A 24073-nucleotide genomic window follows, 5' to 3' on the forward strand; every position below is an offset into this window, starting at 1 on the left:
TTGGATTTTCTAAACGATGGCACTACACGATCGCTTAGCTACAACGTGCGCTAAGCGATGCGATGAAGAGCTACGCGATAAAACTGAACGATCATTTAGATGTAGACCTAAGCGATCGTGGCATGGGAACTAAACGAATTTTTTAAACGATGGCACTACACGATCGCTCGGACGGGCATTGGACTGGGTAGACGGGGCAGGTCGTGGGGGGTGCTTCTGGATTTTGGCCCGGCCCGACGTGGGAACTAAATAATTTTTTGTCAATTATTTTTGGATAAAATATTTTTTTTGTGAATAAATCTTTGAGGTGGAGAAATTTTTTTAATAAATTGAAAGTGAGAATTTAGTAAAGGGTATAAAAGTAATTGTACAGTCAATCTAAAGAAACCCCCTTTCCGGATAGAAGAAGGCCACGAACAAAACCCTCGATCTTCGTGATCTCTGTTCGTTTGATTCCCTCCAGTTCTCGTTTTTTCCCCAAAATCCTGTGCTTTACGAAGATCTCGTCTCGTTTCAGAATTTGAATTTAGAGCGGTACGGTGTGTGCTCTGGTTATGGGGAAGAAGAAGAGAGTTGTGTCTAAGATATGGTGTTACTATTGCGACCGAGAATTCGATGACGAAAAGATATTGGTGCAGCATCAGAAGGCCGAACACTTCAAGTGCCATGTCTGTCACGAGAAGCTTTCTACTGCCGGCGGTATGGTCATCCACGTTCTTCACGTCCACAAAGAGTCAGTCACCAAGTATGTCACTCTTTCCTTCTCTTTCCCTTTCTCTCATCAACGAGAAGTCTACAATCAACTTTATTTAGTGCAAATATTCGAGGGTAGCTTCTTCTTTTCTTAATCCACTTGTTTTACGACCGGTTCTGGTTTATAATTGGATTTATCTTTCTTAATGTGTTCGAATGATGAAATTCTTGTTCAGCAGCAAGAAATTGTTTCATCGGTGAACTGTATTATAGACTGCTACCGTCGTAACAATTAATTTGGTAGAGTTCCACATGTTGGATTGTAGGATTTGAACATGAAAAGATATTGGGATATTGTAGTAGTTAGGAAAAGATATACTAGATAGACTTGCCCCTCAACGGAGCTTTTTGATTTTTTCTAAGATCAAAGCACTTTTCTATTAATTAATTACATAATTTCTGATTCTGAACTGGTATATTTTGTGTTGGTCACGTTTATTCTAACGTTTCTATTGTTGGTGGTAATCTTGTAATAGAGTTCCTAATGCAAAACCAGGTAGAGAAGCAACAGATATTGAAATATATGGAATGCAAGGAATTCCTCCTGATGTCTTGGCAGCACACTATGGAGAGGACGGTGAGGAATCTGAATAACTCATCCATGCTCTGTCTTTATATTTATCTATACTTTATTATTGGTTTCTTACTTCTTTTCCTCTGCCTCTCAGTCCTTCTCTTGCATGCTTATACCTACGTGTAAATAGACATATGAGAATATAACGAGTTTATGGGTCTGTTATGTTTGTGTTTAGGCAAGGATAACTCTCTTATAAATAGAAGAAACTTTATTCTTTTTAATTTCCAAACTGAGACGTGAATTTGCTAAATCCCCCCCTATTATTCTTATTTCTTGTCTAATGGAGGACAATTCTCCTGTGAGTTCGGTATCCCCACCCCAATCTCTACCCTCACCCATATTATCTCTTTGAGTTGTTTCTCCTATGCTTTTTTCTTTGATGATTCCTTGACAAATATGGTATCTTCGGATTTCTTTTTTTGGTTGGATCAGTCTGTGTGCATATGAAAATAATAGCACCCGCCCCCCCCCCCCCCCCCCCGGAAGTTATTGTTAACCGTTGAACCACGCCAGTCCTATGACCTTAAGCATCTGAATTCTGTCTAGGAGGTTAGTGGAAGGGACTTGCATCTATATTGAGTTGGGAGCACATTCCTCAAACTACATGACATACACAGTCCAAGGTCCTAAGGGGCAAGAAGTAAAAAATATTTTTGGGTCTTGGGATAATGGCACATTCAAACATCTCCAAGGAAGCTAACCATAACAAAGATCTAATCGTTGATGGTGACTATTGGTAAGGTTAAGAGTGTCAATGGAGATTAGACTAGCTGTTGGAGGTTAGGAAACATAACGTTCTTTGTTTCGGTAGTGGTTTATTCTTGGAAGCCATCAAATAATATCTAAGGATGTTTTTGTTTGCCCTTTGAATAAGATAATCTCCCCAAGGAAGCTGACCATAACAAAGATCGGATCATTGATGGTAACTATTGGTAAGGTTAAGAGTGTCCATGGAGATTAGACTAGCTGTTGTAGGTTAGGAAACATAACGTTCTTTGTTTCAATTGTGGTTTGAAGAGGAATTATTCTTGGAAGCCATCCTATAATATCTGAAGATGTAGTAAGTGTGCTTTTTCTTGCTCAGTTTTTTTACTTCCGACGATGTGCGAGACATACGAATGTAGCAAAGAGAACGAGTGAGTGTGGGTTTCTTAGTGTGCATTGATACATGTAAGTAACTCTTAGTTGATCGAGGATGAGGGGAGAGAGCTATGAAACAGTAAGCATCGAGTTGAGACTATCGAGTGCCAAGCATCGAGTATCATGTAGTGTTGAGCGAGTAGCAAGTATAATGAGTATTTAGCAGTTGCCTATTTTCCTAACTGTTCACTTTTTGTATTGTTTTTCTTGAAGGATGGTGAAGTATATATTCTTACGTTATGGTGGTACATGGGACGACACAGAAAAACGTTATACTAAAGACCGTTTAAAGGGTTTGCTAGTTCCAAGCACATTGACATATAATGAGTTGGTAATCTAGTATTTGAGATCATGCAAGTTAGTTCGATAGAGTTCAAGATTATAAAGAGGGTGACATATAAGATGGATATTGATTCTCATCCAATATGCTTAATGAACGATGTTGATGTTAAATTTTCCCTCTCATGGTACGACCGTACATGACCGTAGGTATTGTAAGTCTTGAGAAAATCGAAGAAATTCATCCATTTTATTACCCAGAGAAAGAAGACCAACCCATGTGTGGAGTTGATGTCAATGAGCATGTTGTTTGTCCATCGGGTGTCTCACTGGAAAACGACAACATCGATGTTAATATCGCGAACATATTGCATCTGAATGTGATAATAGAAGATGTTAGGACATGTGTAAATGAGAATGTAAGGATAGAAGAGGAAGAGGTTAAGAATGAAAAACAGACAACCCCGATTGTTTTAGGGAGTAATCCTTCTGTTATGAATGATGAATAGTCAACCCAACTTTTTTTAGAGAGTGGTCCTTCTGTTGTGAATGATGCACAACCAACTCTGATTCTGTCAAATGATTTTGGCCATTTTGTTGGGAGTGTGGCTTGCCAAAATCAAAACAATTTACCATCTAATAGTAACGTCAGAACGGGGGACTTGATCATGCAACCACAGTCGTCCATAGGATTGGTGGATACAGTTGAAGTAGGTCAAATTTTCTTCAGCAAAAATGATGTAAAGATGAGGTTAGCAATGTAGGCCATTAAGAACAACTTTGAGTTGCGAGTTAAAAAATCGAACAAAAAATTGTATAGTGTTTGGTGTTTACACCAGACTTGTAAGTGGGTCGTTCGAGCAATTAAAATGGATGGACTTGATATTTTCAAAATCACAAAATGCACGCCCAATCACACATGCTCGATTGAAATATTGAATCATGACCACAGACAAGACAGTGCATTCGTTATTGGTCACTCAAGGATAAGTTTGGCATTGGTCGAGGGGACAAACCACACGATATTATTGGGGATATGCGGTATCTGTACGGTGTCAATATTAGTTATGACAAGGCATGGCGTGCGAGAGAAACTGCGTTTGCTCTTGTAAGGGGGATGCCAAAAGAATCATATGTCGTCTTGCATGCATATGGTGAGGCTTTGAAGATAGAATATTCTAGAACTGTATTTGAGATCAAGCTTGAAGAATCAAAATATTTCAAATACATGTTCATGATACTCGATGAATATTACTTGATATTTGATGCATGTGCTTAATATGGAAATATACACAATCTAGTCAATTTCATACATTTACAAATAATGTCAAAATTTACATAGAAAGCCGTAATAAAAAAACTAATCTGCCTACAACTTGGTTCCATACTGCAACCTAAACTCATGCACTTTATCTTGTCGTAAGCTTTCCATACTCGATTCGGTCACCAAGTACTCAAAGTACTTGAGACAAAATATCCCATAGTCCAGTGTATTCCTCTGTAGGGCGTCTATATTGACACGACTCAACTTCCAAGGACTAGGTGCAAGATCGGGCTTTGCATCATATACGTCGTAGAACTATGCTAGTGAAGGGAGAGTGAAGCATAAGAGCCCCAGGAATGTTACCAGATCCCTCGGTGTGATGTACCTGGGGAGTAAGCATACAAAAGGATGCGCTCAAGGTTCATGTCTATCACCAACATAATCCAATGTTGCTTGTAGTTGAGTGGACTATAGATGTAATCGACATCTGCCAATCCAGGCTGATGTTCAAGTACCAATCTTAGCACGTAATCGACATACGTGTGCTCTTTCTCCCATACTTTAGTAGTTTCTTCCCCCGTTTTCTTATGTATGACATGGAACAAGCTATCAGGACCGTGGAGGTTCAAATGACTCTGTAAATTAGATAACAATAGGTTCAAGTGTATATAAATCATGCAAAATTGTACATTAAAATTTAAATAATCTATAATATACCAATATACCATGTGGCAATGTCGTGAACCGATGAGCACATATCTCCGACCGGCTAATAAACTTCCATCGGAGAAACATGAATACAGAATCGAGAACCTGTAATTTGTAAGTCCTGTCAATGAGTGGAAATAGTAAATAACAAGCATACAAATGTTGTAACAACCTGACTTTCTAATATACTTCCAGGACGCTACTACATGCATGCATAAGCTTGAACATATTTCTAAAAGAAAAATCCAATAGAAGAAATAAAACTTTTCATTAAATAAAGATCTAAAATAATAAAATAAAATAAAAACACTGTTCGGGGTACTCCTAATCCATTTTAAAATAAATTAATTAAATAACTGACTAAAACAATTGAATAATTTAAATATTTGACTCAAAACAAAAACAACACTTTGAGAAAATCATGTGCGGAAGCGATGTCAAGTCCCAATGGCTCTGTCACGGATTTCTCTTGTCATTCGACGGTCTATCTTTACTTCTACCTTAAAAAACATGAAGAGAAAAGATTGAGTATAAAAAAATACTCAGTAAGTGACCCACTACTGGGCTCACTAGGTGTACAGGTTAATCTTCCTAACAAGACAAATGTGTGCATCTTAACTTTGGCATAAGCATAGCGATAAGGGGCGAACCCGAAGGCACGCTTTCATAGGTAGTGGCTCCGAAGAGTCACAAAAAATCATAAATATAGGTGGAGATCCCATAAGGACATTAAAACATACACAACTCGTTAGGAATGCTAACAGTCACTATCAGTCTAACATAGATATAAGCATGTAATCATAATCTTAGAACATACTCAAGAGTTTCCAAAACAGTCTCAACAGTCCATCCATCATTCGAACGTAGCAAATTATTCACATAATATCATATTTTTCATAACATAAACACAAATTTCCACAACACCCTCAACAGTTCAATCATAGTAAGTCATAGCAATTCAACCCATCAAAATAGAATCATGCTTTCAATGCAATCACAATCTTAACACCAACTTGGGTTCGAGTGCGAACTGGTAGTAAATCACTTACCTTAGAGTAAATTCAAACAATTTCGTCCCTTTGCTTATCAAAATTCTTGATCCAAAGCCTAAAACATAAACCATAATTAGTTTCATCTCATAAAGCATAAATTCCCAACACACTTTACCTTAATTATCCTTAAACCACTTACCCAAATAGAGGTCAAAACAAGATCAATCCAAGATTTTACTCAATGTTGTCCACCAAGTAGTCCAACCTATGCACAAATCACTAGTAAGACTTAATAAGTTTTCTTGTTTCAATTTTCGGGAGTGAATGTAGGAAGTTTAGACGGTGGATCAGGTGTGAAGATTCCCAACAATTAAACTTAAGATACAAGGGTCCCAAAGCCTTAAGACCTACAAAAACCCAACGGCTTCTGAATAGTGTCTCAAAGACCTCCAAACCTCCAATCTAACACAAGCATTAGGAGTAACAAACTTAAAACAGTGTAAAGCTTAATGGGTAATCTACAATTAAACAAGAATCCAACAAAACTCGTCGATTGTAGGCCCAACCTTGCTAGAAATTTCTTCAAAATTCTTCGAATTCTTCCATAACATTAAATCTAAGATCAAGGTGGCATAAGAAAACTGAAATACAACCTACCATCAACTGATCGGAAACAACCTAACGAAATCTCATCAACTCACTAGAACACATCGAACTCTAAATATCTGGCAATGTAAAGCAATGACTCGGTGGCAGCGACCAGCAACCGGAGGTGGATGAGCACGTCGGATCGAACGACGGATGTTGCAGCGAATGGACGACCCGACGAAAACCCACACAAATGGCCACGCTGAGCACTGGTTACGGACGACTTTGGACGGTGAGTCGACGATGCGACTTCAAATCTGGTGGCCGGACTCTAGCGGCAGGCGAGTGAGGCAGCTAGAGATCGTGGCTAGAGATCAGGTGGGCTGCAGTTGGATCCCGACGCGATCTGAAGCTTCGGCAGAATGAGCAGTGCTAGGTCACGATTGAGAGAACCAGCAGCTGGTGTGGTTGGAGCACGCGAGACGAGCGGATTTAGAGCTTCTCGTGTGGGCGTCGGATCTGGCGACTGAGGGTTGCGCACAATTGCAAACGAAAGCAAAGAAAAAGGGGGGGGGGGGGGGGGGGGGGGGGGGGGACTCACGGCTGCAAGTGTGGAGAAGAGAAAAAACTAAATTTCTTTTATTTTTTTAACCTTAAATTTATATATATTTTTTAAGATTAAGTCGAACCCTAATTTGGCTAGTCAACACCCAATATACATACATATATCTATGTATTTCCTTTTCCTTTTCCTCTTTAACCTCTCAATCTCCCACAAAAATAATCCATAAATCCAAATCACCAAATATAAACTTAATTATTTTATCACATTTAATTCGATGTCCAACTCCAAAAATCGAAAATATAATTCCAAATAGTTCGAGACAATTAATTTAAAAACACTCAAAAAAATTCGAGATGTTACAAATGTAATAAGGGATGTTAACTTATGTTGTTCTCAACCCAATTACTATCACGTGTTAGCTCTAGGAACAGCTCCATCGTGCAATTCCTCCTAAAGAGGACTTCATTACCTAGCCAGTGAGGACCTATATCCACGTTGGTCAATCAGACCATGAACTCATTCATTACATCCTCTGGAATAGCATGTGCCGGGTAATAGGGGACGATGCCGATCGGACGTTGAACGAGCTGAATGTATTTCTGCTTTTTTCCCGTCACCCTTGCCGTGTCAACTGGAGGGGTGTACGGTTGTGTCGGCTTCCTCTTCCTACTTGTCCGTCTTTGTTCCCCTCAATGTCCACAGGCTCGCCCTTCACCTCAAGGTCTAGATCGGGCCATAGGTTCATCCTTCACCATGAGCTCGCCCTTCACCTTGAACTTTTTCAATGCCTGTGGTGGAAGAAACTTAGGATGTGGTAGGGTCAATGAGGGAAAGGGTGGTACATCGGGAAGCAATATAGCAAGAGGAGTGGTAGATAAGAGGGATGGGGGAGAACGGTGGATATTGTAACGTTGGGGAGGATGGGCTTGATGGAGGATGGAGGGTGGAGGGATGGGGTCACGGGACTTGGTGGAAGTTGGAGGAATGAGGTCATGGGACTCGGTGGAAGGTGGAGGAATGGGGTCTTGGGACTATGTGGAAGGTGGAGGAATGGGGTCATGGGACTCGATGGAAGGTGGAGGAATGGGGTCTTGGGACTATGTGGAAGGTGGAGGAATGGGGTCATGGGACTCGATGGAAGGTGGATGAATGAGGTCTTAGAACTCGATCGAAGGTGGAGGAATGAGGTCATGGGACTCAGTGGAAGGTGGAAGAATGGGGTCACTAGTCTTGGTGGAAGGTGGAGGAAGGTCACGGGACTCAGTGGCTGATGGAGGAGTGGGGTTAGGGGACTCGGTGGAAGGTGGAGGAATGGGGTCAATAGTCTCGGTGGACTACGTGCCTAAACCCTATATCATTTACGAAGTATGTTAGGTCAAACACAACATGTTATAGATTTACATTAGAACAAGTTAAAGATAATATTACGTGCCCGACACAATGACCGCAGTAGGCTGGTGATTGTTTGTACGCCAACCGGAAGGACACTCAGATCAGACTTCACATCTTTCAAATTTGACTGTACATCATCCAATTTATGCTCCACCATAGACACTCTCTACAAATGCCCACACCCCTTGTGGACTCGAAATAGGATATATTCGACCAAGGCGACACTCGCTCCTCAGTTGGGGGCACATGCTCGTCAGTAGGGAGCTTGTGAGACTCATTATAAGGAGGGTGAATCTCGTGTTCTACTTTTAAAGTTCTGGCTTGTGAAATCGATGCTCGTGACTCTCTATTCACTGGAGTTACTATGAGCATCCTCATCATGGTGCGATCTATGTGTCTCTGAGGAGCTCGTCTCGGCATCAATGGCTTGTATACGGGTCGTTCATCAACCTTAATGTCTCTATACTGCCTCTCCCTATCGGACATGATCAATGGTGTGGGTGTGATCCTTGTCTGTACAAAATAATGAATAATTTGTTAGTTATATGTGACATTCACCTTAAATCCGAGTAAATTGTGATGTGATACACTAATCTCAATGGACTAAAACATGTCTCATTGTATTGCTCTGGTCGGCGGTGAGTTTGTACACTCCCACCTCAGGAATCGAGGTACGATGTGTACATTTAGTCAGATTGCAACTTTTTCAGCAACCGTTGAAATGATCTCGTATGCTCACACCTACCATATTTCATAAACGATTATAAAAGAAGAATAAGTAGTAAGTGACATTGACACTACAATGAGTAGATCTCGTATCGCCGATGAATGGATATTATCTAAATTGCATGAGGAAACTCCGGTAGGTTGTACTTGACAATGTAGTGCTTATTGATCTTGGACCTTTTTTTTGTAGTTCTCTACCTTAACACTCAATCCTCTTTGTAGTCCAAGTAACGTCCTCTCCCATAGCACGTGGCCCCAATCCATGGAATTGAAATAATTCAAATCCTCCACATCAATTAATAAGGTCTTGTCGACATTGACCCTTGTCTTCTCCCTTCCCATCATACCCCAATTTAGTGTAATAGACCAATGCCATCTTCACAGCATCCATGTCGTTCTCAAACTCTATCTCTTTTTATACTGTCTCTAAGGTACCAATGTGAATGTCCCCTGCAAAATCATTCTTCAAGTACCTACTACGCAGTGATCCAAGTGCTTCACCCCTTCTCACAACTGTTGGATTAGGTGACCACCACAATCCTGTTACCAATAGAAAGTCTTCTTTGATGAATGCTACAACTGTACCATTCAGATCAAAGGTCATTGCATCCTTCCTATCGTCTACAACCTCCCTCAATAGCATGTAATGGACCAATGGATTGTTGAAGATGATATCCACGTCCACAAATCTCCCAAATACCGTTTTCCTGAAGAGGGCAAGCTGAGTGGGAGTAAGCTTCTCTTTCACTATCTTGTTAGTTGTCTCAATGTGAGAGGATAGGCCACCTTGGCCTGGGAAATGATCATGGGGAGGAATCTTGAATTGTTTAGTCATACTGCACAGAATAACAAAAAACACCAAAAGAGCTAAGAATTCTATTCAATACACGATGCACGATACACGATACTCAATACTCGATTGCTCTATACCTGATACCTTATACATGCTACATGGTGTCCCTTACTTGCTATATGGCATGTGACTTAAGAATTCTATTCAATACACGATACTCGATTCTCGTTACACGATGCACGATACACGATACTCAATACTCGATTGCTCTATACCTGATACCTTATACATGCTACATGGTGTCCCTTGCTATATGGCATGTGATTGGATGGTCGATTATCGAGCATTCGATTTGATTTTCGCCTTCTGAACTTATCCTACTCAAACTCAAGACTCTAGACGGTCCGAATTAACAAAAATATGAAAACTGAAATGAAACAAATTCGAGCTCCAACCAAACATGCAAGATATGAAAATCGAAATGAAAAACGTATTGGTCGAGTATCGAGTAACAAGCGCATGTCGAGGAACATGATGCCAAAATATACAAAGAAAGAGATGAATGATGCCAAAACATAAACAAGGAGAAGAATGTTACCTGATGCAGAGATATTCGAATTTCGAGTGTAGAGGTATTGTCATCGAGGGATATACAATCGGAAGAACAAAGAGAATAGTCTGAGCTAACACAGAAGTGGTGAAATAATAGACTTCAAACGCCTTCAAACGGGTTAAGAATTAAAAATAATCGAGTATAAAGTAATTGAGAATCGAGTATACACATGTCGATTGCAGTCGTATTGAGTGACCATGTACCTGGATATCGAGTGATCGTGCATCGAGGAACGAGTGAGGAAGTAATTGAGTATCGTGTATGACGTGGATATGATCGAGTATACACATGTTGATTGGCAGTCGTATAGAGTGACCATGCATCTGAATATCGAGTGACTTGCATTGAGGAACGAGTGACGAACCATCGAGGATCGAGTAACTTTGTATTGGCAGGCGCTTGGGGTGCATCACAAGGACATATCAGTAAAATTACACGTGAATGACGTAAGCAGGAGGCCATTTTCCATTACTTTATCTACAGATGACACTTTTCATTTGGGCCTCCCAAATGAGACCATCCGTATAAAAAATACGATTCGATTCCCTACCCATTTAATTAATTAAAATAGAAAACAAATAGATCAACCCATAAAAATTAGGAACAAAATCTTCCTTCTCGTCTCTCGTTAGAATCTCAAATCACCGATCTTTCTTGCAAAGTGCCAAGTGCTGTGCGACTGCTTTTGAAGCCCTAAGTTGTGGTCCGAATCTGCCATCTAGTAAGCTCACTCAATGTTTTGTGATTTGCATTTATGAATTATTATATGGGATTTGTAATCGAGACTGCTTATTAGTGGATGATCCATCTCTGGGACTTGTTTCTTGTTTCTACTTTTTTTTGCTTGTTTGCTCTCTATGTGGTCTTTCATCGTTATGGATGCTTATTCGGTGGTTTTTGCCTTCTCTTTTTTGTTTTCTTTCACCTGTATATGAATTCACTGATCTTCAAATTTGTGAACGCTTTATTGTCTTTTCATTTTCGTTCATCGACATGATGAAGTTTATGAAATCTAATATGGGAGGATTTCCTTATTATGTTCTTAAATTGTGAATCAAAACGTAAATTACTTTCTAAAATAGCGTATGTTATTTTCTTTATTCCACACTTCTAAGTATGTTACTTACCATAATCTAATTTTCCACTTGCCCTTAAAATCTCCACATGTGCAAGAATAAAGAAGAGGGCAGAACAAGGAGTTCACTTTAGTAAAGCCATCCTTTTTCTACTTTTTCTTTCATTTTCCATTTAGAGAAATTGAAATCGATCTCATAAGGACTTGTTGTTTGCAGTATGGCTGAACTCAAATTTTCTAGAATCCATTTTGTGTCCTCCATTGCCATGCAAAAGGTCATCAATGAAAATTTGGAGGTTTGGTTTGGTGACCTTTTGTTTGGTGTTATTTATTTATATTTTTAAGTTGTGTGAAGCATCTGGAACTCTTATTCTTGTTTAGTATTTTTAATTAAAATCTTATGTCTAAAAACTCTCTCTTTCCAGACATTGTTGACAAATTGAAGATACCAATGGCAAGTGTCATTACGAAGTTCTTCATTGCATCATTGTTTATGTGGATAACTCCTATCGCATTGTTATATGGTTTTAACCATAATTTGATTCCTGGTAAGATTTATTGACATGACATAAATACCAACATCCATCGCTTATGTGGTTGCTTTGCACCCGAAAGATTTTTTGTGGATATATTTTCATTTTGCACGGTTGTTTGTAGAGTTTTGTGTTTAATTGTGTATCAAATATTCTAGTCTTGTGTTATTGGTCTTTCTTTTAGTTAGTATTGTTGGCCCCTTCATTAGAAGCATCAACTGTACTAAATTCCCCTCACCCACTTGACAGATTGGTTAACGCCTTAGCAGAAAGTTACCCCTTAGCTTGCTCCAATTACTCTAACCCTCATGTGTTCCTCCATCCTCACTTGTTTCCGCTTACGTCTAAGCATTTTGAAGCCTCCATAGCTTTCCAAGCTCTCTAGCTTGATGGTTCCTTATTCCTATTTTATTTTCGCCCTTTACGAACTTATTCCTTTATACCACTTGCTGCTCTAGAGTCTCTGTATTTAGTTTTAAATTATTTAAGAAGGGTAGGTTGGTGATGCTCTCCGTTCCCGTTTCTTATTTTTTTTAAAAAATAATGGTTTGATTACTGTTCCCACTTCTTGTTTCTAGAAAATGGGAAACAGGAAACGATGACCCTGAGAAGCCAAACTTCCTTGAGATGTGTTTTTCTTTGTTCGAGTTCTTCCAACCTTGATCCTCACATTTCCCCTGCCCACCTTCGTTGACTTAGTAATGAATTCAAGAGCACCAAGAGGCAAGAGCTTTCTTCCTAGGCAGTATACCATCTTTCCAAAAGCACCCTTTATAACACATGTTCCCTACCATCGTTAAAAGCTTACGCCAGATTACACTAACTTTCAGAATTGGACTTCCCATTTATTGCCCCAATTTGCGATTGGAGGCCCAACACCAACTTACCTCCTTGTTAATATAAAGAACCCAATCTTTTCTAGCTTTCTTTTTATATTTTGGTCTTGTCTGGATGGTGTTACTTAAAGAGCATGGTTTAGTATGTGATGTACCCTAAGAGTCACCAAGGATAATTTTCTCCCAAAATCAAATCAAGCATCTTTATTTAGAATGAGAGGTGTTTAATACATGAGAGGGAACCTCCTATTTATAAAGGATTAATACACAAATAAGATAAAAGGGATTAACCTAGGGATTTACCCAAATTACCGTACTCCTATCTCCATCAGTATGCCATCTTTACAACTTCATGGCTACTGGTCATCAAACTCAATTATTGATTGGTAATATGTATTTTTAGGGAGTTATAAATTTTCTATTGCATGCTCAAAATTTGATCTTCTTATCTGCAAATTTGTTAGTATGGAGACAACTTTTGTGTGAAATGTTAAAATACTTCAGAGAAACGTGGAAACCTTGAACCCCCTCGTCTTCCTTCCTGAACTAGCTTACTATAAACCTCTCTCAAGAAGAGTTGCCCCCCTTCCTCACTACCTTTTTTACTCATAACCTTGTTCATTACCAAATCACTCTTGACACTACCTTTGACTGGCCCCTTTTAAGATAACGATCTTTCTTTGAGTAAAAATGTCACTTCATATTTGTTGGTATGGATATCGTCTTATCATCTTTTATTATGTTATTGAGTAAAAGTCAAAGAATTATAGTTTTGATCTTGTACTTTTTATTTCTTGTCAATAACTTATCTTTTCTTTTCCTCTGCCCTCCTTTGAGTGTCACTTCATAGTTGTTGGTATGGATATTGTCATATCATCTTTTATGCAGCTTTTATTCATATTTATTGCTTATTAAGTAAAAGTCGAAGAATTATAATTTTGATCTTGTACTTTTTACTTCTTGTCAGTAACCTGTCTTTTCTTCTCCTCTGCTCTTTCTTCCCTTTTATTTGAGCAGGTTCAACACAATTAAATCCGCATTCTCTTACACTCTTGAGTGGATTCCTTGCTGTCATATCAGTCAACGTTGTCATTGCTATTTATATTATAATGGCAATGAAAGAACCTTCTAGTAAACATGAACCGGATCCTGCATTTCTTGTCGAAGCAAAAGCTAGTATAAACCAATCTAATGGGAAATTAAATGAACCCTCACAAGCTCACAATAAGAAGGAAGAATAGGCCATGAGAGAGGGAGGCTTTGATTAGGAACAATCTCAAGGCTAATCTCCCAGTATTTTTTATGATAATTAGTCTCATGTGTGGTCAGATTGTCTGCTTGTCAATTGAGACTTGGGAAGAAAGAAAGTTCTGTTTCTTCACTTGTTTTGTTTTGTGAATATGGACTGCATTTAGATTTGATACTTTTGTTCCACTGGTGATGTTCTTCACTATTTGCTATGAACTCTTTGCTTCTACTGTCATAACGTGTAGAGATGTAATAGCCTTTGGGGAGAATTAAAAGAAAATTTAGATTATTGTATTTCTAACTTCGTAGTTCAAAATTTAACATAATCTTGAATTCTTGATGGTTTCAATCTTTTCATAAATCATAGTCCAAGGAAGGACCATTTCACTACTCATACTTTCAGCAAGAACAAAACCTTTGAACGTCTCCTAGGGTAAATTTTATGGCCTTCATGGGTAGAAGCAATTTCTCCAGCAACTATAAGGGGCTAGTTTAACTAGGGGTGTTCATGGGTTGGGTTGGGTTGAGAGACTTTTTAGACCCAATTCAATTGTTCGGATTGTTAATTTTTCAACCCAAATAACCCTTGTTAAAAAATGAACCCAACCGAACCCAACCGAACCATGAAATATTTGGGTTGGATTAGTTTGGGTTAACCGGGTCATTTATTTAAAATTTTGTTCTAAAAAGAAGCAAAACATTAATATGTAAAATCCAATTTAATTATTTTCATATATTGAATTAAGATTAACAACTCAATTTCAATTTATATAGTGAAAATTTTCTTTCTATAGTGCAAAAAAATTATTTTCAAGAGTTGTTTGAAGAATAAATTATTATAAAAATATTGGAATTAAATAAAATTAAAATCAATATATGTATAAATAATTTTGTTATAAGTAATAAAAATATATATATATATATTAAAGTTAATAATAAATTTGAGTTGGTTTGGGTTATATTAGGTGAACCTATGAACCAACTCAATTCATAGAATTTTCATTTATTTGAACTCAACCCAACTCAAACCGCACGGATTGGATTGGGTTGATCGGTTTTTTGAACACCCTTAAGTTTAACCATCTTTTTGTTTTTTTGTTAGTTATCACAAACTTTTTGAGGGAGTGGATGCATGCTACTTATAGAGAAAACTCTATAATTGCACTACAATAGCAATTATAGACTTTTCTTTATGATTTTTACTCGTGTCTACACAGTTGTTGAATACATAGAAAAAGACTAGCATGACAGGACCATGACCGACGTCTTATCCTTTGAGAATATTTCTTTTTGAAAAGAAGAGATTACGACAAGATTTTCTATATGGGATAGGACCCTCGTTTGGGTTTATCTCTATCAAATCTAGAACTGAAGCAAAATCAACTTGTGATCTTGCTCCTACTAATGAACTAATAATTGAATTTTTTGCCAATGTAAACTGTTCGTCTTCTTGGTGTGTTAAATCTTGAAGATGAACGTTAGCTTTGAACCAATCTTTCATTTTTGTTATTACTAGGTGAGAGTAATCAAATTTCTCCTACCATTTGATTTGAAGAGCTTTGCTCATTGCTTTGAAATTTTTATATGGTTCTAGTTGGAAATTCCAACAAAAGATTCACGAGATTTGAAAATATAGTGTAAATCTAAACGTCTTTAATAAATGAGACATATAGATGCTATTTTGAAATAAATGGTATGACCGTTGAACTTCTACTGGAAAATTTTCTTTTGAGAGTCCAAAATAGTTTCACCAAGATTGAAACCAATTTGGAAAATGCATCTTGTAGGCTTGCTTACAAAATGTCACAAACTAAGAATGGTGGTAACATTATACCATGCTCTCACGTAGTCACGGTATGTGTAAGTTTGAGATTTAAAAGGTTTTGATAATTTTTTGGTGACAAACATCCCTTGGTTTCAGTTGGATGGTGTCAGAACTTTGAAAATTCGTAACTTTGAGTAAACAATTTTTGATGGACCGGAACGGTCCGACACATGAGTAATTTCAATAGACTTAGTGTCTGCCAAAATAAACTCGTAAAAAGTTCTTGTCTTTGAAATATCATCTAGAAGATAGTTGAATCCACGAGGAAAGATTTGAGAACAGATCTTTTGGATGGAAGGTCCGTCGAACTTAGGTTTGATTGTTAAATCGACCATGGTTGTTTTTGTAAAATATCCCGAAATTGGTGGCCCTTGGCTTAACAATTTGAGAATATGTTGACGAGTTCTTTAGAACCAATTGAGAAGATGGCCTAGCGGGCTCTTATTTGAGCTGTGTGCACCAGAAGGTCGCAACAGTGTGGTCGAAGGTTGAGAGGAAGGTTTGAAGAGCCTGATTGAATAGTAAAGGCCTTTTGAGCAGAGCCTTGATGACGCCTGGATACGACTTCGAAATCTATATCCATGGCATAATCGTTTGCATTCATTAGAGATGGTGCAAAAGAATGAGAAATGGGTTGTTTGCCTTTTGAAGTGCTTGCTCTAGATGAGCTAGCTTGATTTTGAAATGACGGCCGGGGTTGTCAAGGTGGCCGCAGACGGCCTAGTGGTGGTTCCATGGGATTTTTTTAGATAGAGAAGGTAGATTAGGAGATTGTTTTGGGAGAAGATGTTCTCTCGAGAGATAGTTTGCAAGGGCATTTTCAGTGCCTTTTATAGGTTCTATGTAAACGATGGTGAAGTCTTGATATTTATTGATGTCATTCATTATTTTTTGAAATCCTGATGGAGCATTCTTTAATCTGAATGACATGACATTCCATTGAAACTGTCAGAATGGGACATTGAAAGCCGTCTTATAACGATCATCTTGATGGATTTGGACTTGCCAAAATCTTGATTTCATGTCAAATTTTGAAATTTTTTTTTGCAAGAGTGATTCTCTTAAGAAAATCTTGACGATTAGGAATTGGATACCTAATCCATTTGAAAACCTTATTCAAAGGTTTGTAGTTAATTACTAACCTTGGTACGTCTCTTTCCTTTTCGACTTGATTGTTAACATAAAAGGTCCAACAAGACCATGGGCTCTTTGATGGGCTTATAAGACCCCCTTTTAGGAGATCTGTTATTTCTGCAGTACAAATCTTTACCAAGTCTTTATTCATCTATATAGGTCTGGCCCTCATTGGGATTTGATCTTTGTTGAAGTCATCCACATATGGGAGGCTTACAATATGCTTTTTTCTGGCCCAAAAAGCATTGGGCAGATTTGAACAGATTTCTGTCCCCATTTTCTTCTGGAGATGTTGGATTTTCTCCTGAATAGAAGGTCTTTCCAACATGTCATCGATCATTTTTGTTTTGATATCATCATGTAGGAATTCATTTCCCTTTCTTTCTTGGATATCAAATTGATGAAATGAATTATTTCGTCCTCGATATTTAAGATGTACTTTGGAGTTATCGGGTGATAAAACTCAAAAGTAATTTCTTTTCCAAACTTTTGAGAAGTTATTCCCTTTTCTGTTACCACGAATGGGTATAGCTGGGTAAGAAAAGGTGTTCCTAAGACGATCTCTTCATTTAGATCCTTTACTAGAATAAATGTGTTTATGAAACACATGTTCTTGTTGCAAATATGCACCTTGAGTAGCTTATATTTTATCTGAAGAGGTTGACAATTGGCTTGGGTCAACCTTACTTTGGTCTTTTCAAAGTAACAAGAAGGTATTATTCCTTCTTAAATAAAATTTTGATCTGCTCCTGAATCTATAAGGGCCAGAGCTTCAGCTTGAAATCTTGAACTTTGAAAGTAATTTTTTATAACCATTTTTTGTTTTGAATTTTGCTAATATAGTTGTTTTTGTTAGCTTGAACTACCAATATTTCTTTCTTGAGGTTTCTCCTTCCGATTGTGTGACTGGAGGCCTTGAATTGACCCGTGATTCTTGAAAGGTGATAAAAGCATTTTCTAGATAAGATAAGCATTGCTTATTTTCAGCAACTTCTCTTTTGAGTATCTTTATTTCGGCATGAAGATCGTCTAACTTTGCTGGTTCTTGGAAGTCTTCACCTTTGATTCTATTTAATACATCCTGGAAATAATATATTATTGGCGAAGAGTTGCCTTTTTGCTTTGAATTTTTTCTTTCTAGGATGTCTTTTAGCTTTAGAAGACAGGTCCTTCTGGATTCTTCATCAGGTATCTTATTAATAAGGCCAAGAAGAGTTTCTGGATCTTTTGATATGACATTGATATAGCCATAACAAGGAATGGCCTTATCTAAATCATTGCTTTCGGAGAAAAAGTCTTCACTAGAAGAATTTTCTTTTATTTAGTTGATCATGTCTTTTGAGCTTGATCCTCAGATATGGACATATCATCGTTTAAGTTGAGAGCAAAGAGGAGAGATTGTTTTGTATCCTCATCGATTTCTAAATAGTTAATCTTTTGCTTCAAAGAACATTTGTTTGCAAATGCCCCTTTTGACTGCATTTGTAACAAATTGTATCCTTAGAGGAATTTCTACGTTTGTTCCTATGATAATACTTCCTTTTTTTGGAGCTTCCTTCTTCACGGAGCGGTTGCTTTCTTCTGTTATAGGCTTTCCTAGAAGAGTGTTTCTTCCTTTTCTTTTCTTCAAATGGCAAATTATTGTCCAACTTGTATTGCTTGCAGAAGGTTCGCTTTCGCTACGGCTCCGGTGGGTTCCCTTAACCAAGCCACTGCTATGTAAATTCCATCATTTTTATGTAGAAGTTTGTAGAATTGATCGTAATTTGACATAGTGTCTAAGCTGTGAAATATGTGGATATTTTATATGGACTTTTCATGGGTGTATAACTATCTCCATTCATATGAAGCTTTTTGGATTAAACCCAAAAGCAAGGCCATGTGGCCTTATGTCCAAAGTAAATACAATATCATACTATTGTGAAGATATCTGGAGGATTGTTATCCCTAATAAATAGTATCAAAGTCGCATCCTTAGTTTAGCCATGTTGATATAATCCCTAGATGTTGAACAAAGATGTGGTGAAATCTTGAAAGTAGTCATGATATGATCCATGATTGAACTCTATCAGATAGGCAATATGCTTTGGTGAAAAGGAGTTAGCTTAGATAAGAGTTAGATGGATGGATGGCTAGTACAGGAGAGGATCAGTTCGTCATTTGTTCGAGGAGAGGATGGTTGGAAATACGACCAAAGTCCCACATTTGTTAGATAAGATCATGGGTACATAGGTGTACATATATATAATTTCAATTGATTGAAAGTATAGAGATTTTATTTTATCGAGCATGTCTAGAATCTTGAAAAAAGAAAGTAAAGATTGATGATTGATGGTTGTTATGTGATTTAGCAACTTATAAAGAGACATCATGAATTAAACATGAATCTTCAATTTTGGAAACAAAACAAACCAGTTAGGTTTAAGTGGATCTTCAAATATTTTGATGCATATTCTCGTATGACTAAAATACTTGAAATAGTTACTATAAAGCCTTAATAACATTTGTATAATACATCACATGGATGTAAAAAAAGTCGTTTACTCAAGTTGTTTGAGTTGATTATGTGAATATTTGTTAATATCCTTTGATACAGGTGTTTACACAAACTTATTTGAGTTGATTGTATGATTATTTGTTTGCATGTTAATGATATACTGATATTTGCTACAAACATAGATGTAAGTAACAATATTAAGTTATTTATGTCCTTACAATTTGAAATGAAAGATTTAGGTGAGGGTGTTGTGATGCTTGGTATTAAGATAAGAAAAACTAAAAATGGTTATTTCTTTATGACAATCAGATTTGATTGTTTCGATGATATTCCTGTAAGAACACCTTATGATGTTAATATGAATCTTAAGAAAAATAAGGAAGATAGTGTTTCACGATTTGAATATGCAAAGATTATAGAAAATGTTATGTTTTTATGAACTAAACTAGACCTATTTTTGCATATGTTGTGAGTAGATATACACATAATCATGATAAAGATAATTTGATTGCTCTTTGTCATTTATTAAGGTATCTTGATGATACAATAGATTATTGTTTGCATTTAATATTTTTTGACATTTTAGAAGGGTAGTGTATGCAAACTGGGTAACTTAGAATGATGAAGTAAGCTTTACTATTGGATGTGTTCTTATTGGGTAGAGGAGTTATCTCATGGAAGTGTGAATTTATTGCTCTAGAATTAGTAGGACATCAGTAAGAGGGGCTTAGAAGCCTACTGAGAGATATATCATTGTGGGGGCATCAGTATCAATCTCTTTGTATTGTGATTCACAAACTGCCATAGGAAATACCAAGAATAGTGTGTATCATGGCAAGAGGAGGTATATACGCCTTAGACATGAATCTGTAAAAAAGTTACAGAAAGAACGATTATCTCATTGGAGTATATAAGGTCTGAGGGGAATTTAGCATACCTTCTCACTAAAGGTCTAACTGTAAGAATGTATCAACAACAACGGAAGCACAAGGATCATCTAAGCATTCAAATTTACTAATTTTGGCAAAATATAATGCATGCTTTTGTAGAAAAAATGAGTTTTAAGACATACCTCTTGTAGAACTTCTTCAAAGCTCCATCTCCAGCTGCTATCTTCTTCATATCTTGTTGTAGACCACTTCAAGATCTTCCCCACTATTCTCTTGATGCTCTAGATTGAGTTGTGGGACTAAAAACAAGCTTAAATCAAAGGATGAAGGAGAAAAATTCACTGCTGCAACCTTGTTGAAGAACCTTTCTTCAAACCAGTTTTTCTCTCAAAACTCTATAGATTGCATGCCCGATTTTCACTCTAAACTCTTCATTATATTGCAGATCAACATGCAAAGAGAATAGTTGCATGAGTTGCAGCACATGCTTGGAGAAGACAAGGTAATGTTAATGCTTCATGTGTGAGCTACTTAGGTGATGGATAATGGAAAAATCTATTTTTCCATTTTGTGTTTTTGTTTTCCAATTTTTCAATTTTATCTAAAATTCAAAATTTGATTTTATAAATCTATTTTGATTTTAAAAATGAAAATTTAATTAATTTCATAAATTAATTATTAAATAAAACTTAATTAATTTAATATCAAATATTAAATTAATTTTAACACATATCCATCTTTATATATTTAAATCATATTTAAATATATAAATTCTCCTATTTCGTTTAATTCTAAAATGAAACATAATTATATCTTATATAATTACCAATTCCCTTAATTTTAATTTGAATGTTTCAAATTAACTTATCACGCTATTTTAGAGCTAGTCCGTTACGAGCTAGTAGGGGAACCTCACGAACCTATAGATCATTGGCTCTAACAATCCGAGATTAATTGGCTAAACTCATTAGATCAAATTAATTCTCATTCGTTAACTAATGGGTCACTCCACTAAAGCCTATAGTTGCACTCCCTTCACTGTAGATATATTATGTCCACATGATTTAACCATAATAAAAAAGTCGACCCTTCACAGGTTGTTCATAATAACGACTGAGTCAAATATCTGTTTAACCCTAAGATTACGTCTTATTCCTCAAGTCCCTATTAATTCTTTAATGAACAATTGGTTTGTGATCCAATCACCAAACCAAACTCTCTCAGCCCAGTGAGAGAGTGGGGCCCCTTGTTCAAGACCTGGATTCAGTACTTGAGATAACAACCTTTCTCCTATCCCTAAATCGGGTAGGCATGAACTCCGTCTTACACCCTATGTCCCCGGCTATATATCTGATTTTACCCCTGAAATTGGAGTCTTATTGAGCCGGCGCTGTTGAGCCATCCCTCAACTATACAAATCTAAGGGCAATCCCGAATAAACAGGATTTCAGAGTTAGCTCAGGATTAAGATCGAGTTACCTAGGTCATCTAGGTGAAATAGTCAGTTTTAAACACTAAACAACATTATAAAGTAAGAGTGACTTATTTCTTGGTCCTGAACTTATGCAAACTCATTGCATAGGACGCCCCCACTCCTCATGTCATAACATGTATGAATTAGGATCACATTGTATGTAGCACTTTACAACTCTTTGTAACAACTACAGAGTAGGCTGCATCCAATGGTGTTACAAGAATAAGGTACCCAACCTCATTCATGTACCATAGATCATTTTGACTATTTACTCGAACCTGATCCACTTATTGGATTTAGACTTTCATACAATTTATGAGATCAATAACAAGTATATTGATAATAGAAAAATTTTATCATTTTACAAACTGCGAGTTTTAGGACATAAAATCCAACACTAACAACGAGAGTAATTCTAGGATTTTCAACAAGTATGGGACTCAAACAATTATAGTGATCCATAGCCCTTTATCTGGGTGGTCTACTTCGATAGACTTGATGGTCCATAGCCCTTTATCTGGGTGGTCTACTGCAATAGACTTGATGGTCCATAACCCTTTATTTGAGTGGTACTAGTACGGACTTGATGGACATAATTAAAACCTTTAAAAATTCCATAGCCCTTTCTTTGGGTGGTCTTTGTTGGGATTGGTGTCCTCAATCTCTCTTGTATTCTCGTAGTTTGTAAACATTTTATAAACAAATTTTTATTAATACAATAATTATTATATTATGAGTATACACTCGCTCCAATAAATAAAGATCCTAGGTTATTTTATGTAATTTAAACATGTACGTAGAGACATATAAGTGGATCATGTTTAAATGATAACCTAAACGATGTGTAGTAGATTGATAAGGTTTGGTACCTTATCCTAGTGACACTATAGATGTGGCCTACTTTGTACATGTTACAAGTGTTGTAAAGTTCTACAAACGTTATGATGCTGATCACTCATGTGGAGACATGTGAGCGAGGGTATCCTATACAAAGAGTTTGTATAATACCTTAACACCAAATGAATAGCCTCATTATATAACAGTAGAGACTTACATTTCACCAGGATAACCATAGGAGACATGACCTAAATCCTGAGTGAGTTGTAGACTCCTGCCTATAAAGACGGTCATTTTATTTGTATGGGTAAGAGTGGCCAGATTGCCAACTTAATATGGTTAACATTTTTTGGATTTGTCTGATTGTAAATCTCGAAATGTTTGATTTTTCTAAGAATCCTCTTAGAAGTGTTATTACAGAAATTCACTTTGCTAATCTCTCACAGTTGAAGCAGGTATTTATGAATGGAAATCACCTTCTTTCTTTTGAAATAAAACATGATTGGGTACCTCCTTTCCAATTGGAGAATTTTTCTGTGAGATCAACTAAAGGTTTTGGATCAATTGGATTTCCTCGATGGTTGTCAACACAAAAAGGACCAGATTTATATTTAGATTTTTCGAACACCAGTATTTCAGGGCCTATACCAACATGGCTAACCTTTCCAAATTTCATTTATTTAGACATTTCTAACAATCAAATAAGTGGACCACTCCCAAAAAGCATTGGCGACCAAATTCCCAATATATATGCATTATATGCTTCCAACATGCATATCAATGGTTCTTTGCCACGATCTGTTTGTAGATGGAGGAATCTAATATATTTGGGACTTTCAAATAATGAATTATCAGGGACAATTCCTAGTTGTTTGTTGACACCAAACTTGGCACATTTTGTTTTATCGTTGAACAAGTTTTCAGGGGATTTTCCCAATTCATTGAAGAATCTTTCGAACTAATGCACTTGGCAAACAATAAGCTTGAGGGAGAGCTATTAATTGCCTTGAGAAGTTGCAAATCCTTACCTATTTTGAATCTGGAAGGAAACAAATTCTCTGGTAGTATTCCTTCACGGATGGGTACAAGCCTTCAAAGTTTACAAATTTTGAATTTGCAAGGAAATTGTTCAATGGCTTTATTCCTTCATCTTTGTTGCTACTACCTCAATTAAAACTTCTGATTCTTGCAGATAACAAACTAGAAGGAAAAATCCCACCAATTTGGGAAAATTTCAGTGAAATCATGAGTGACCAACTAACGAAGTCCGGTTTGGTATGTGACAATTTAGAGTATCGATATGCAATTTGTTACGTAAGCTATGTTAGACAAGT

General features: G+C 36.9%; 1 protein-coding gene across 3 annotated transcripts; it reads left to right on the plus strand.

Moving 5' to 3' along the window:
• Window positions 1-351: 351 nt before the first annotated feature.
• On the plus strand, window positions 352-14383 carry LOC120073929 (protein SUPPRESSOR OF FRI 4-like). 3 transcript variants are annotated; one of them, XM_039026849.2, is made up of 4 exons: window positions 352-745; window positions 1230-1330; window positions 11891-12013; window positions 13852-14383. In XM_039026849.2, the coding sequence occupies exons 1-4, from the start codon at window positions 555-557 to the stop codon at window positions 14073-14075; spliced, it is 639 nt and encodes a 212-aa protein (XP_038882777.1). In that variant the 5' UTR covers window positions 352-554; the 3' UTR covers window positions 14076-14383. The 3 variants fall into 3 exon arrangements, with proteins under 3 accessions (XP_038882777.1, XP_038882778.1, XP_090167940.1); XM_090311814.1 differs by lacking the exon at window positions 352-745 and adding an exon at window positions 11683-11761 and having other exon boundaries at window positions 1258-1330; XM_039026850.2 differs by lacking the exon at window positions 11891-12013 and having other exon boundaries at window positions 390-745.
• Window positions 14384-24073: the final 9690 nt, after the last annotated feature.

This window comes from Benincasa hispida, chromosome 3, assembly GCF_027475165.1.
Source record: "Benincasa hispida cultivar pf3 chromosome 3, pf3_genome.v1.1, whole genome shotgun sequence".
In the NCBI taxonomy this organism is placed as follows: domain Eukaryota; kingdom Viridiplantae; phylum Streptophyta; class Magnoliopsida; order Cucurbitales; family Cucurbitaceae; genus Benincasa; species Benincasa hispida.